The sequence below is a fragment of the Trachurus trachurus genome, assembly GCF_905171665.1.
Source record: "Trachurus trachurus genome assembly, chromosome: 5".
In the NCBI taxonomy this organism is placed as follows: domain Eukaryota; kingdom Metazoa; phylum Chordata; class Actinopteri; order Carangiformes; family Carangidae; genus Trachurus; species Trachurus trachurus.
In genome coordinates, this window is record NC_139896.1 from 27793740 (window position 1) to 27810165 (window position 16426).

At 41.9% G+C, this 16426-nt stretch overlaps 1 protein-coding gene across 3 annotated transcripts; it reads right to left on the reverse strand.

The window, feature by feature from the left end:
• Positions 1–166: 166 nt before the first annotated feature.
• pbrm1l (polybromo 1, like) lies at positions 167–14430 on the reverse strand. Of its 3 annotated transcripts, none has more exons than XM_083972752.1 (30): positions 14372–14430; positions 13883–14043; positions 13630–13727; positions 13303–13450; positions 12821–12970; positions 12605–12721; positions 12284–12352; positions 12104–12202; positions 11923–12008; positions 11709–11800; positions 11407–11623; positions 11131–11272; positions 10893–10978; positions 10474–10753; positions 10284–10386; positions 8842–9481; positions 7920–8137; positions 7631–7822; positions 7389–7546; positions 7059–7301; positions 6382–6527; positions 6117–6274; positions 4555–4738; positions 4261–4465; positions 3952–4150; positions 3783–3854; positions 2702–2863; positions 2254–2312; positions 815–1028; positions 167–571 (listed from the first exon to the last, which is right to left on the reverse strand). In XM_083972752.1, the coding sequence occupies exons 2-30, from the start codon at positions 14015–14017 to the stop codon at positions 408–410; spliced, it is 4836 nt and encodes a 1611-aa protein (XP_083828878.1). In that variant the 5' UTR covers positions 14018–14043; positions 14372–14430; the 3' UTR covers positions 167–407. The 3 variants fall into 3 exon arrangements, with proteins under 3 accessions (XP_083828878.1, XP_083828877.1, XP_083828879.1); XM_083972751.1 differs by having other exon boundaries at positions 3699–3854; XM_083972753.1 differs by lacking the exon at positions 2702–2863.
• Positions 14431–16426: the final 1996 nt, after the last annotated feature.

A 16426-nucleotide genomic window follows, 5' to 3' on the forward strand; every position in this document is an offset into this window, starting at 1 on the left:
CGCGGACAGGAAGTACTTTCAAAATAAAGCAGGACTGGGTGGACAGTGATGGGGTACCTCGTATGTAGTAAAGCCATAAACGCATCAGAGCAAAGCACTAACACATTTCAATCATTTCACACCAAAACAAACAGTATAAATAGGGTATTCGGGTTTTATTTTGGAAGTCATCAATAAGCCCAAAACAGTGAGTTTACAGCACAATTAATCCAAAGGGTGTAAAAAAAAAAGTCAAAAAGCACACACAAATAACTATCAAGCTTATTATCTTTGCTAATAAATATAAAATTGATCATGATTCACTATAAAATATTGCTTCTATTGTCTATAATCCTTCCTAAACTCCAAAGCTTGAGGATAAGAGCAGTGAGACAGCTGGTTATAGTGGTTTGAGTGTCCTAAGGGGGTTACAGGTTGTGTGCCTGACAGATGTTCAGAGAGTCTCTCAGCATCAGGTCACGCAGGCGCCACAGTGCATCCGCCATGGTGGTGTGAGCTCCTTTGCTCTTCAGCCAGTGAGCTGGCAGTCTGCTCTCCTGCTCTTTGGACAGGTGAGTATCTCGCCTTTGGGCTGTTAAAGAAACACAGGGCTCATGATCAAAGTACATTTTTAAACAGATTACTTCTGTGTAAACCTCCTGAAAAGAATGAATTTGCTATTGTAAGAACCGTAACATTAATCTGACATACTGAAACAGAGTAATGTGGTGAAAATTATGCTTCTGTTATGTCAACATAACACATAAAAGACAGACCAATGCAGAGAGGCAGTATGTAAAAATAACACGAAATACCACAACTTAAGGTATAACACCTTTAAGTGTTTGGTCCCACTTGCTCACAGTGGCAGACTCTGCGTTCAAGCCCTCAATGTACTTCAGGTAGGCCTCTGAGTGGAGCACCCTCTGGGTCTTTGGTGGTGGAGCCACAAACATGGGAGTGGTAGGCTGCAGGTGAGAGGGCTGGCCCAACTGGCCCTGTCCTGGGTATGGAGGAGGAGCGTGCTGTCCTGGGCTGTACATCCCAGGCTGAAATCAAACAAACAATGACAATGTACTTTTTTAGCATGTTGACAATTTTGAACTCTACGTCTTATGACAGTCCAGCAGTGAAAACACAACGGTTGCATGATTGAGAAGAAATGAGAGTAGAATAAAAATCATATTGATACCCAGTGGTGGGAATAACGGTGTTATAAAATAACAGCGTTATCATAACACTGTTACCGTTACTGACAATAAAATGCGCCGTTACTTGACTCAAGAATAATACACCCGTTATAGTGTATGTTATATACCCCAGTGGTTCTCAAACTTTTTACATCAAGGACCGCTAAATTGACACAAATTAGACCACGGACCCCCACTGGACAAAATTTTGAAGCAAACATCAGAAATACACAAATATTTGCTCTGAGACTGAAGAACATTACTTTTTTAGTCAGTGTACATTCAAATTAGGACCAAGGGTGAATTTCTGGAAATATTGTAAAGAAATTTCTGTGTGGTACAATTTCTCCCAAAATTTTTAAACATTTCTAGAAAAAAGTGGTGCCTAAAGAAGGTCACAGACTGAAAGCTTGCCAAAATAAAATGATATATGCACAGGGTTGAGTATGTGATTGCTGTTTTTGTTTTTCGAGTGTCTAAGTTCAGCTCCAGCACCTCTCAGAAGAATCCTGCCTACAGATGAGCGGTGGCCTTTTTTTCACTTTAGGAAAAAGTGGTTTAAAAAAAAAAAGTATGTTTTTTTTTTAAAATTCTAGAAAAAAAGTGGTAAAATTTCTTTAAAAAAAAAAAATCCATAAAAAGTGGTAAAATGAAATGAAAAAAAAGAAAAAAAAAAGGCATGGACCCCTTTGAACCCTCTCAAGGACCCCTGGGGGTCCCCGGACCCCACTTTAAGAACCACTGATATAGCCTTACACATTATTTTTTCAGTCCATCAACCAGTTGAAAAAGGCGTTTATCAGGATAAATTAGTTCCTGATAAACGGGAGGTTAGGGGGGCAAATTCAAGTAATTTTACATATTTGAGTATTTTATTTAAAAGTAGCCTAATAGTTACTTTTCCTGGTAATTAGTTACTTTTACAATGTAGTAATTCAGTTACCAACTCAGTTAGTTTTTGAGGAAAGTAACTACTAACTATAATTACTGTTTTAAAGTAACATGCACAACCCTGTTCATACCAACATAATCTCAGTTGCAGGAAATCCATATGACCAAGTATTTTGGAGACAGGGCCTCTCACCTGTTGCATAAAGTTCCCTTGCCCAGGACTTCCTGCCATGCCATTCATACCCACCATACCTGTTAAAAATCAACATTTAGTTAATTTAGCAACAGTGGTAAACTCAACCTGGTTCGCTTTGTGTTAAGATGCAGACGACTGTGTTTTTGAATAACTTGTGGAAATGTTTGTGAATATCAGTGGAATGTTGTTAGTTTGAGTATCAGTTAAACGTTAGCTGTTTGGTAACAGTTTTCACATGCACTACATGGCATCAGTGAATGTGTGTATGGATCTTGTACGTGTTAGGTGTGGGGATGTGCGCGTGTGAGGTAGTAGTTGTAGACCAGAGAGAGAGCTCTGGCCGCTCGGTGAGTGGACCAGCCTGTGGACCAGGTAAACCCTCTCCAGCAGGAGAGACACGACTGGATGTGACTGAGCAGGTGTGGCCTAGGACAGCGGTCCTTACCCTGATGAAGCATGCCAGGGTATCCGGGCATACCTTGCTGGAGATGGTGAGGAGGCAGGTGAGGCCCCCCCGCATGGTGAGGCGGCATTGTTACCACACTCAGCAAGCCCTCATGGGGGCCCTGCATGGGCATGTAAGGTGGGCCGTAAGCTCCCATCATGCCTTGGGGAAGAAAGGGGCGAGGAGAGGACAACAACATATCCATGCATAAGTGACATGCAGCCGACTCTACAATCACATGCACTACTACTACTACAAACAGTGGCCTCTTTCACACATGCACCCCAGGCTGTGAATGCCCCGCCAATTTTCGGTGTCTGGTTTGTTTTTCCTTGTTTGCTCATGAGTAGTGAGATGTCTAAATATGTATAACTACAACTCCTGTGGGAACAGAATAAGCAATAATAATGTTTTGAGACAATGTGATAACTATATGTAATTGCACATAAATGCCATGAGACTTGATATGTATTCTGTATACCGGTATATGTATATCTGATTCTGATTTAAATCAATAATTTGGGTGGACCTGAAATGTACAATGGCCTTCCGTTGTATAAACTCTAAAACTCAGGAGAAAAAAAAACATGTGTGTGTGTGAATGATAAAAAGCACTGCATCGATCCAATCGAGTGACATTCAAGGTTCAGTGTGTGAAAGAGGCAGGCAATACAAATGTATCTGAGAATGTTAGCAGGTAAAACAAGCATGAAACTCAAATGAATTTCTAATAAGTTACTCGTGGTTAAAAATAAGAAAATGATCATGCAAGTCAACGTCATGCGTTTTCAGACATGAAGCCAGTGATGATAGAACTATAAACCAAAAACAATATGAAAACAGCAGCAAAAGAGGGGGGAAAAATGTTTTTTTTTTTATGAATGTAGTTTTTACATAAATAAGTTTAAATGGTTAGAATATCAGAGGATTGATAGTCCAGCCTCATTTCCCTGCTGCCTTGTTGTCAAACACTCGTGCTGTCTCTGAGAGGGGTTACCTGACACAGGTGTCATGGTCTGGTTTATCATTCCCATAGTGCTAGGCGAAGGCACCACCCCCATCAGTGCCCCTACTGGGGTACCTGCTCTAGGGGATGCTTGCTTCTGCGGTGGCCGCTCACGCTCTTGTTGCTCCACTATTTTGGCTGCGCGTTCTGCAAAACACAAAAACATTTAATAGTCTTGACATCAGCGCGCATCCAAAAAGGGGGGACGCCTACGACTCCACGCCCGCTCCGCGCTTCTCCTCACCTTCATACTCGGCTTTCTTTGAGGCTTCCAAGTTCCTCCACTCGGTGCCCACGAGTCGACTCAGCTCCCCGAAGGAGAAGTCTGGGTGTCTGGCTTTGATGACCGCTCGCATTTCACTGCTGAACAAGATGTAGCCGCTCATGTTGATCTTTCTCTTGGCCCCCTCCTTCTTCGACAAGCCCTTCACTTTGGGAGTGGACTAGATGAAAATAAAAATATAAAAAAGCGAGTTAGAAATACAAACAAGTTGTGCGTTTTGGTTGATATTAGCAGCAGGGACTGGGAAAGAAGGGCTCGGTGTTGGGATACCTGAGAAGGTGTGTATGGCAAGCTGTCCATATCGCTTGCTTGTGGCGTTTGCATCTGAGGCATTGATGGTGTTGCTGGAGCCTCCTCGTCATCCATATCCTCCATGTCTTCATCTGCGTCCTCGATGTCTGCCAGCTTAATCTCCAGCTCATCTATCTTCTTGTTCAAAAACGGCGAGGCTTCCTTCTGTGGCACTATCAGTTTCCTACGCAGGAGAGAGAAAAAATAAATTGAGAATGGGCGAGGTATTTCAAAGCCTCAAGTGTGAATAAGTGCTCTGCCTTCCTGACTGACTTGAAATAGTAGATCTCATCCTCCACCACCTTCCCGGAGTATGAAAAGCGTTTAAGACCCTTGAACTTCTTCATCTGCTTCTCGGTCTCGATGTAGCGGCTCTCGCACAGCAGGATGTCGTTTTCTGAGAACTCCGTAGGTCTGCATGACAGGTAGTCCTTAAAGGAGTAAACCATACATTTGCCTGGAGATAGGAGAGGAAGAAGAAAACTGATTTGTTAGATTTTGATTTAAAAAAAATGTCAATATTCTAATTAGTATGACAGCACTGAGTTAAAAGCAGTGAAGGCAGGAAAACCTCGTGTGTAAAAATAGCAAATGGCAGGTGATGTGTTGATTCACTTTCTGGCGTAGGGCTCTCACTGTGCAAACACCAGGTTTACACTTTTACTTAACAGTTGTAAGGTGATAAATCTCAAACTCCAATTTTAAAACTTAACTCTCCAACAGATAAATTAAAAAATAAAAACAGCCTTCTACTGTCAACTCTGAACATAGGTCATCATTCACCAGAATAAAATCCAAAACATCCAGTCAAAGTAACAATGTCCAAAACCCATTTTCCTTTGCATGCATGATATGAGAGATGTGCTGGCTCACTGTGAGTAGGCCTGTCGCAATTATTACATAATCACTTGATCGCAGTCATTTGAGCTGGCAGCAATCATTTTGTATAATCATTAAAATGGTTTCCATTCATCTGTATGAAAACAGCTGGATGAAACTAACAGAAATGTCATATTTCCATTACTATTTCCTCATTGTTTTTTGACCGCTTGAGGTTTGACTGGTCTTCTTTTAACGACATCATCCTTATTCTGCTCTGGTTTAATGACACATGAATGGAGCCACAAACTGTTTATCTCAAGGAGCTTAATTTCTAATATTCGACGACCACATTTCGATGGTCATGACGTTAGCATCATAGATTTAGTTCCAAAGCCAAAATTCAAATAGAAATGCAGTTTTTATTTATATGTTCCAATGTTTAAAGGGGAACTGTGCAAGTCTGGTCTATTTTCCTCTCTTTTTGCTAACCCTCCTCCCAGCCATGTGCATTTATTTTTAACAAAGCTGGCAAAAAATCAATCCATGGAGCGGTGGATAACATACGATGTAACGATGTGTATATCTGTGTAGTGTTAACTGTCATAAACAAAAGATTACGGTTACGGAGCACGTTTGTGACACGGTGCCACAGAGTCGAGAGCTGAGATATCGGGGCGGCAGTCAAGCACTACACTAATGTTGCAAGTTGGTTTTCAGCCATGAGACGTCAGGTGGAAGGCAGAGAGCCTCCATTCTCACTGTAACAAGTTGCAAGTCATGTAGTTAACTATCACAATTACTCCAGAGCGTTTTAATTAAGGTAAAAAATAGCCACAGGAAAATCCTGCTTAGTTCCTCTTTAAAGTCCATAAATCAAATAAGTCTCTTTTTCATAAGGTGTATGTGTATTATTGAACTGTGTTTATACTATAATAGTGGCCTCAAATTATCAGAAAAAGACAGTTAAATTGTAAAACAGCCCAAGTGTGAGAACAAGTTCAGAGCAGTAATACCTTTAACACAGGTCATGGGCAGCGTTTCCTCCAGATGGCTCAGGAACACTTCTCTCTTGTAGAACATCTTCGTGGGCTCGTGCTCCGTCTCCTCTGGGTGAATGAAGATGGGCCCGAAGAAGAAAGTTGTCCCGTTCTGCACCCACAGCTTCTCTATCCTGCAGCCATGTTCCCAACAGTTAATGCGTTTATAATAACTGCATATCACACAGAATTTCAAGAAGACGGGCTCTCGCGCTAGGGAGCAGCGTGTGCTTTCACCCACCTGGCAACCCGGGGCTTCGAAAGGCCATGTGACTGGATGTAAACGCAGTCTCCCACTTTAAACCACGCGCTGTTGTAGCGTAACTGTTCAAAGTGCTGACCGGCAGGCTCTGCTCCGCTCATCTCCATCGGGACATCTTCTCTCTCCTAAATGAATCAACATGTGCACACAGAGGACCCAGGTGTTTGTTTAGATTGTCACAAACAACTGCAAATTTTAATACGAGGAATTAGCTTCTCCCGTGCCACTGGGCCTCGTGTTAGGACATGCCTACAACCAGTCACCCAGTTACTTGCATAACAACAAAACACTTTAGACTTGTTTTCATTTTCACGTAAACCTGGACTCCAGCCTTATCCGTTACTCTGGGCTAGTGCCCTGATTCTGCTGGCCTTTTGGGATTTAAGCCAAATGTAGTTCAATACTAAAGCAGTCTCACCCCCATTATCCCATTGCCCATAATTCATCTTTGTTGTCTCCTTTCATTTGCTGCAACGACCCAGTTTCCATAGAGGTAAAATTAACAGGCTCTCTCAGGATTAAAAACTGCTCGGAGAGACTACAAGGCATTATTTAGAACAAATGTCTCTTGTCAGAGACATAGTGTAACCCTTAACGACTTGGACATGGTACACGTTGCCAAATTCCAACCCCCAGAAGATGCAGTGTAACGTTACCTTTTCCACAAAACTGCTGCTCCCAGCGTATGAAATGGTCAGCTTGTCCTGGTCGGGCTTGGCAAACATGGAAGCCACGCGGACGACGGGCAGAGGCACCTCCCGTGACGTTAGCTTCACGGAGCTCTCGGGCATGGCCCATATCTTGATCTTCTTGAAGGACTTGCTCCTGGCGTGGTAGCGGGATTCACAGATGTACACATCCTCAGCTCTGTAGCCCTCTGGCTGCATTTTGAAATAATCCTACAGGAACCAGAAAAAAAATGTTTAGAATATCTTTGGGTGCTTATGGAAAATTGAATTGCGACAGATTTTCGAAAATCGTCTTACCTTGACGAACATGACCACGCATTTTCCCAGGACTTTGCTGATAGACACTTTGTTGTAATAGTCGCTCTTGAAAACCTCTTTTTCGAGAAACTTGCGTGTGGCCAGATGGAAGGTCTCACTGGGCCTGTAGAACCAGCAGCCATAGAGCCACTTCTCCCCTTCAAAACACAAAAATGAGAAAACATTCAGGAAAAGAAAAATCTGACATTTAAAAACATATATACAATAAGTTACTGTATTACCTGCTTCGTCCTCCCACAGACGTTCAATACAGACGATGTGTGGCTTCAGTTTGGGCTCCGACGGCTCCACATAGACAAATTCTCCCACGTGGTAGGTGCTGTTCTCAAAGCTGCAGTCCTGGCTGTATACACGCTCTGCCTCTGACTCCGGCTGCCATGCTTCTCCTGGCAGGTCCTTTGCTTTCTCACCATCTTTGGGTGGGAACATGTGCATGATTTCAAATTAATACGACATCAACATTTTGGCTTTCTGCCTCAAACCCGTGCATTATGGCAACACTTGACATACCTTTGTTTTCCTCCTCTTCTTCCTTCTTTTGCTTGTCCTCCTCAATCTCTTTGGGAATTTTTTCCCTCTTTTCCTGCTCCACGTCGCTGTGCAGGTGTTTTGATGTGTAGTTGAGAGCAGAGGACAGGAGGATCTCTCCATTCTTGCATAGCTCGTCCCTGATCTTTATGAAAAACTGTTGCAGCTCCACAGCATCCTCGAATATCTCTGAGTCAGTCCTGCCATTTAGAAAGGGTTTTAAGTTTGTGACAACGACTTGACAGATTTTTTTTACAGGGATATTTCAACACTTTGGCATATTCGGCCACTGCCATAATCCCTATAGTCATAGCAGTAGGTTCATTACCTTTAATTGTCGGTGCAAGCTGTTTTTAGATCGGCGGGGCAGAGATACGAGCTGCTCAGAGCTACGCTACGGAGGGCGGAGGCATAAGGTATTTCTGGGTTTCCCATATCAAATCAAATACACAATCCAACAAGTCCAAAACGCTCTCGTGGAAAAGCTGTGACCTGCACATTGAAATGAAATAATAATGTAACATTACGAGTTGTTTTCAAGGCAAATGCATAGCTGCAATTACATTCCAGACACGTCTTCAAAAGTGCAAGTAGTTTTGAGTATTTGCTTTGTGTGTCGTAATGTTACATAATTATATGTCATCTCATAGTGTGGTGAATGTGCAGGTCACTACACAAAAGCGTTTTGGAGTTGTTGGATTGTGTTTTTGATAAGTTTGATGAGGGAAACCTGGAAACACCGTTAGCCTCCGTAGCGTTAGCTGAACAGCTTGTGTCTCTGTCCCGCCGATCGAAAAACAACATGCACCGACAATTAAAGGTAACGAACCTACTGCTATGACTATAGGGATTATGGCAATTTGCCAAAATGTTGAAACATCCCTTTTAAAATATCTTTGTGTACCTGTGTAGCCTTCGTGCCTTCTCCAGCACTTCAAACATGTGTTCCTGAAAAACGTCCAGCCTCCTGTATCGGCCTCGGTCCACGTTCATCCTGATGACATCGAAGTTAAGTGGCGCCTTCTCTGGAGCAGCTGGATCCACGGCAGGAATCTCAGCCAGAGAGTCGCTGTAGCAACGGCCCTCTTCGTCCTGGTGGCCCAGCACTGACACAAACAGGTTCCTGATCAGCTCCTGCACCAAAGGTCCCGCAGCGAAGAGGCCGGAGTCCTCGCCGCCCTCCTGCTGCTTTCGCGTCTCCAGCAGCACGCGGTGCAGCACCAGAGCGTCCCGATAGATCAGAGACTCAGGCTCGTTGTATATGCAGGCGTTGTTGAACATGAGGGCGAAGTCCTCCACCAGAGCGTCGATGTCTTGGTAACGGCCGGCTGCCATGTGGCTTCGCAGGCGCTCCATGTCGATGGGCCTCTTGATGGTGGCGTAGTAGTCGGGCAGCTCGGCGCGAGACGGCAGGCGGAGGAAGATGGTGCTGAGACGCCGGCCACGGCGGTCAGTGAAGTTGCGCACGGCGTCGTAGAGCTCGTTCAGCTTCTGCTGGAGAGGGGTGAGGTATTTGGACTTCTTTGGGGAAACACCAGTCTTTCCTGGATAAGATGATAGTATATAAAATACAGTAAGAATTGAAACAATGTCACCAATAGTGCAGGGTTAAAAAAAATAGATTTTCAGATAAATATCGATATTAATATGAAAGATCCAAATTCATAAAATCATTAGATCGATCTTTTATGCAGTTTCCTGTTTCCTCCTGCTAGTCTCGCACGGTCGCGCAATCTCTGTAGTGGGTATGGTAAATAAATAGTGTGATGCTTGTGGTGTGTACTTTTTATGTATTTTTTTAAATTCAGAGTAAGAGACATAAAGATGTTCTTTTAATGGTGATATTTATTAGAATTCCCATTTTTAATGAAGTGTTTATTCAAATTCTTTACATGTAACTAGCAGACTTTGCACACAGCTGCCAACTCTCTCTTTTCTTTCCTGGTTTCTCTGTTTTGTTATGTGTTTGTGCTATGAGCATATGGTGTGCGAGCCGCCAAATGGAATTGCTCTTTAAGGATAAGGGATTAATAAAGTTGTCTTGGATCTTAAATGTGTATTAATGTAACTGGTTTTGGGTCCACTTCTAATATTTTTTAATAATGCACCAGGTTAGAGAGTTTCATTTTTGTACAAATTGCTGCATTAGTTTTGTGAGAATCTCTTTCATAGCTGAGCAAAATTGGTGGTAAAATTGAAATGAATCAATATCGGATTGGATCAATTGAATTAAATCAATTCAGTAAATCAGTCGTGATACCCAGCCCCAGTCACCAAGAGCAATACGGTAAACATACCTAGCTTTTAGTCATGAGGTGTAAAAAGACCAGATGTAATCAAACCTACTTAGTTTCAGTTTGGGAGATCCCACGTCATCTTCTTCTGGAGGTCCTAACTCCTTACGCTTGTCCTTCAGTATCTTCTCCAGAATATCAGCATCATTATACACCTATCCCAAATTTGGGCATAAGAAGAATTTAGTATATGTCAAGATGCAATAACACCTCATTTTATCCTTAAGAGATTCACTGTCTACCTGAGATCCCTCCTCATTGTAATGTCTGGCGTTACGGAACATCAGCCTCATGTCGTCCATCAGAGCTTCCTCGGTAGTATAGCGCTCGCTGCGGACGTTGTGCTCGATGGTCTTCAGGTCCATTGGTTCGAGGATGACATTGTAGTAGTCAGGGTAGTCCTTTTTGGATGGTTTAACCATGAAAAGGTCACAGAGACGGCGATTGGTGCCTGCCTCCCTGGCCTCCGTCACAGCAGCGTACAGGGATTTCATCCGGTTCTTTTTGACATTTTTCTTGTGGCTTGAAAATAAAATCAAAAGTAGAAGAAGAATGAGCATGAATGATGAGAACAAAAAAGTCTTTAACCTGGTGTATGTTCTTGCGTTGTTAGAACGCAGGAGACAACTGTGGGAAAGTTAAATTTAAAAAAATGATGTACCTTTTTCTCTTGACACTCCCTGCATCAGATGACAGAATGCTGTCTCCGTCCTCATCGTCTCTCCTTAGAAGGTCCCTCTTTTTCGCCTGGGACAGACAGATAGATGAAGCATCTCAGCACACACTAGCACACATTATTAAAGCTTACAAGATGCTTTGTTGTCCGTTTCAAAGGAGGTCTTTCTCTTGGCGTTCTTCTTCCCCACGCAACCTGATGTTATAATTCAGAGGTCATTTACCTGCATGATCTGCTGGAGCCTGAAGGCCCGTTTGTAAATGCTTGAGTTAGGCATGTTGTAGCGCTTTGCATTCTCAAACATCTGATTGAGGTCAGTATCCATCTGGTCCACACTTTCATACTCCCCATTCTTCATTTTTGCCCTAGAGAAGAAACAAAACAGTGCTTGAGTCTTAAAATGAGACTTCATACTACTCTAGCAAATGTAATAAAATGTGTTTCTTATCTATCCACCACTGTGACACTGTACTGACTGGAGAGGATGACCGTTCCTTACCTGATCTGCTGCAGGGCGATGGGCTGTTTTATTTGCTGATAATAATCGGGATACTCCCTGCGCGAGGGCAGCTGCTGGAAAGGTTCAGAGAAGACCTGGCCCTGGTTATTCCTGGCGCCCCTCACTGCTTCATACAGCTGGAAGATGGGGTTGCTCATCTCCATACTAGAGCTCTGACTCTCGGCCTCCGATTCTCCCTCATCATAGCACACGGAGCCTGCAAGCATGGATGAGGTGAACTGGTAAGCTGTTACGTAAGCGACAAAGCGACTTTCTCCGCTGCCTACAGCAAGGATACTCACCAGAGAGAACGGGGTCGTCCTCACTCTCTGAGCCGTATTGGAGAGCTACGCTGACACCAGAGAGCCGGTCCCCCTGGCCAGACCTGCGATTTCTGGATAAGAGTAAAGTCGCAACACACAAACACCATGTAGGTCATAAAATCTATTTTTGCATCATTGGATTAATCTGCTCTTATTTGAGCTTAGACACTATAACGTTATTATTGTTTAATACCTGATGCGAAGACTGGATTTTGTGGGTTCAGCGTGTTCAAGTTCAGTCTTCCGTTGGATGAAGACTTTCTTTATGGTGTTAGCATCCTGTACAGAAGGAGAACAATTGATCATATTTGAAATGTTCAATCTTATAAATGAATGAATGAATATAATATAATAATCAAAGTATGTACGTTTACCTTAAAAACCTGAGATCCGGGTTCATTGTATGTTTTGGCATTTTTGGCCATCAGATCAACGTCCTTGGCCATGGCATTGACACTTTTATAGTATCCAATCTATGGAAATGAAATAAGTTAGTGCTGGTTAGAGTAAAACCTCATAACAGTCTGAAATCAGTCAGCAAATGAGTTGATTACCTGTATTCTTTGAGCAATTGCTCTCAAATCTATTGGCTCCTTTATAATGGCATAGTAGTCTGGGTAATGCTGGAAAGACAGACAAATATAGGGTGAGGAAATACAGAACACAACTAGGTGAGATGAATGACACCAGTTAAAAACAACGGGGCTCTATACTAGAAAAAATATCTTCAAAATCAGAATCAAAACTTGAATTGATGACTTCTTCCACAGAATTAATTTCTTAATGAGCCATATATTGTATGCATGCTCAATTCAAAAAATGTACAATAATTTCAGGGGCATAATCTGAAATGCAAAGACTATCCCAGGACTTACCACTTTGGAAGGAAGTTTCTGGAACAGTTCACTGACCAGACGCCCTGAGGGATCAGCATGGGACACTATAGCCTCCAAGAGTTGCTCCAACACCTCCTTCAAACTGCTAGTTGGGGTCTAAATGATACAGAAGATAAAATATGCAAAGCCAATAAGTGACATAATATATAGTCAGTCATAACATCTTCAATATATTTAATTGGTAATATCACTCACCTCATCCTCAGCGGACATCCCTGGATTATCCATCATGTCATCACCATCCTCCTCATCCTCATCTCCATCTCCAGGGTGCACAAACTCATTCCTCGTTTGCAAATATACCTCCCACAGCTTGCATGCAGCTTGGTACTCCTCACTGTCGCTCTTGATTTTTGGAATATGAATAGGAATATGAAATCAATTAGAATAGTCAATTGGATGACCTCATACAACTCGGAGACAAAATCAAATTTCCTTATGGAACACTAAATATGACTAGGTCAATGGTATCATTGATTTACTCAATATATCCATAATAAAACATTATTAACTGTAATTATTTATTCTTAGTTGTATCAGAAAAACTGCACCGGCAACCATTCGAATTAACAATAGTCACAGTTCAATGTTTTATAATATTTCAAAGAAATAATTTTAATTTTGTACAAAAGTACTTTTAAAAATCATTTTTGGAGTATAACATCTTTCTTCTTTACCTTGTAGAAGGATTTGGCATTGTTGAACATGAGCTGGAAGTCTGCAGTGAGCTGCTCCACATCATTATAATCTTCTGACTTCAGCTTGTACTGAATTTTTGTCATGTCAATTGGCTGAGTCACCACGTCATAATAATCAGGCTGATTCCTGAAAAAGAGCACAGCAGAATAAACATTAATATGCTACAAGTCTATTAACTACATTTAGCACAATACACATCCACCAGCAAGACTTTCAGACAGTTTGCACGAAATGCAGTACTTCGTGAAACAGTAAATACATGTAACTGCAATGTTTATCTTGACCAGAGTTTCATGCTTTCATACCTTCTCTTTGGTACCCTTTGGAAAACTTCACAAAGTTGCCTCCCTTGATCGTCCTTGTAGTCCCTGACAGCGTTGAACAACTCATGGCAGATAGCGATCTGTGAGGGCAGATCAGTTCATTATTTTGAGATCACAACTCCCCGCTCTGTTGATGTTTACAAATGCGCACGATGGGAGAAAGAGACGTTCCCATGTCATTTTTAAATCGGCGACAATGCAATTTACACCATACAATGAATTCTACTTCAATTACCATATCTACAGCAGGAACATTGGAGATTCTCCTCCTTTTCCGTCCACTTCCAGGAGTAGAGGAGGCATCGTCGAGGTCTCCCCCTCCGCTGACGCTGCTGGAGGGTGAAGTAGCCCTTCTCCGCTTAGCTGACATCGCTTAGCAACAAGCTAGCCCACTAGCTACAAAAACAACAAAACATGAGTTATTCCTACTAAACACTTGTATCCAATTCAAACATAGTTAATAAAAAAGTTAAAGATAACACCAATAGCTCATCCGTTCATTCACAACAAATACAAGTGTGAGATGAAGCGTTAGCATTAGCACCGCTTCAATGTATGAAACAAAGCGAACGGATGAGCGGCTGTTAGCATGTTATCCTAGCTGGTTTGTCGCTTTACTATATCAAAACAACCGAGCTAAATATTATAAAGTTAGCAAAAACAACACATGCGACCCACGACGAACGAGCTAAATAACTGACTAATTAAAAAAACACATTCGTACCCAAAACGAAGCCAAGTTTGCCGTAGTTCCCTGAGCAAAATGTGTAACGGCTACTTGGCTAGCTACTGTTGTTTGAAAACTCCTGCCCGGAAGAGAAGTCAGCAGAGCAGGAGACAGTGCTGCACCTGGAGGCTGGAGGAGGTACTGCACCCCAGAGTAAGCGTCTGCCACAACAAACAATAATAGGCCTATGCATTTTTAATGGTAATAATATTAATATTAGTAGACCTACATGAATAGTACCAGTGTTTAGACAGCAGTGCACGTTATTGTCTGAAGAAGAACTGTAGCCCATTAAACCCTACACTGTAAAGAAGAACTGTAGCCCATTAAACCCTACACTGTAGGCTAATTACAGCATAGGAGATTTATTTATTATTGATTTATTATTATTATACCAATTATTTATATTGCACATGTTAAGTATATTAAATATGTCATAAAAACACGATGATAAATGTGTATACATTTTAAAGAGAGACAGTATGAACGAGTATTCTGGCCCTGGATCATTTGTTTTATAGATGGACCAATTTAAAAAGAAAAGAATGAATTATGGATTTCACAAACAGTCACCAGGAAGTTTAAGCGACAACAATAATTTATTTAGCACTTTCAAAAACACATTTAAAAAGTGCTAAAAAAAAAAGCACTGTGCACAGCATGAACTGTGAAGTTAGTGGTTTCTAGCAAAGTGTTTGTGGCCTATGTGTGTGAGAGCCTGACAAAGTCAAGAGCACAGCGTCGCTCATGTTACAATGTGCTTCACAGGCATGGGCTCTTAAAATGATTAAGGAACATACTTTTACATTGCAATTATAAGAGGGAGTATGTCAAATGTAATGTAATGTAATGCCCATTAAATGTGAATGATAAGCTACTTCTGGTGAGTTCCAGGGTCACACAAAAACATGCTTACACTAAATTATCTCTGGGCAACAAATTGAATCGAAGGCAACTGGACTTGTATTTAGGACGACATTTCGCCTCTTATCCAAGGGTCGTCTTCAGAAAAAAAAAATACAAATACAAGTCCAGTTGCCTTCGATTCAATTTGTTGCCCAGAGATAATGAATGACAATATTCACATACTTTCACTAAATTACTATTTATTAGAGATTTCCACAGTCAAACATATCTTTACTTGCCATTTGAACTCAGGTTACATGGAGTTCCATTATTCTCTGTTGGATGGCCATTTGTTATTCACTCTATGAGCTCTAAAATCACCCTGCTGGGTGCAGGAATCTTCAGGAACACATTGTTCACTACAGAAGTCCTTTATGTTGCAACTTTTAATGAGGACCTTGAAATCTTGGCAGGCTACATGTTTTGGTATTATGGATTTATATTTATTTTTAAGTGTTTTATTACTCCTCATACACCTCTGATATTAGGCTACCATTTAATACCTCCCTAATCATTTGATAGATTTTGACACTTTCATTGTGGGGGATTTTTTCAGTATGAACCTAAATACTTCCATACTGTTTGTGTGTTTTCTGATAATAAATTATTCACTGGTAGCCTACATTATTCTTGTTTTAAAAAGCCGTGAGAATTGTCTGCATACCATGCATGTAGGCTACACGGCTCTCCTCAAAAAAGAAAGGAAAGGAGAAAAAAAAGAAAAGAAGCAGAATCAGGTGTACCAATGAGCTGTTCAGAGATAACAGACGGTGGCTCGGCTATCATAAGGTGAATCGCAGATCTCACGTTGTTAAGAGAACAGTGAGTGATTTTCTTGCTGCACTACGTCCACAGACGTCTGGTTATTTGACGTCAGGAGAAGTCTGAGCGGACCCAGCGCTGCGCCCGAGCACAACAAGCACATCGCTCCCAGAGGGAAGGAGAACACACCGACAGCCACAGATCGCCATTTAGGTATGTTTCCTCTCCTTGTTACATGTTGTTCACTGTCACCTGTGTATTTCTTCTATCCCCCCCTCCACTTCAAACTTAAAGCTTTGTCGGTGCGCTTCCATGTCGCATGTCTGCAGCCTCCTGATACAGACCTAAAGATGCTGCCTTCGTTTGACTGCCATACCCTTGAGC

Bases quoted from the DNA above. Each gene is read 5' to 3' on its own strand.
- pbrm1l (XM_083972751.1), bottom strand. From the start codon at position 14,017: ATGTCAGCTAAGCGGAGAAGGGCTACTTCACCCTCCAGCAGCGTCAGC. The intron at 7,547-7,630 runs GTAATACAGTAA...TGTGTTTTGAAG, and splicing joins TCTGTGGGAGGACGAAGCAG to GGGAGAAGTGGCTCTATGGC. The intron at 2,313-2,701 runs GTAAGGACCGCT...GATTTTTAACAG, and splicing joins CCCTGGCATGCTTCATCAGG to GTATGGTGGGTATGAATGGC.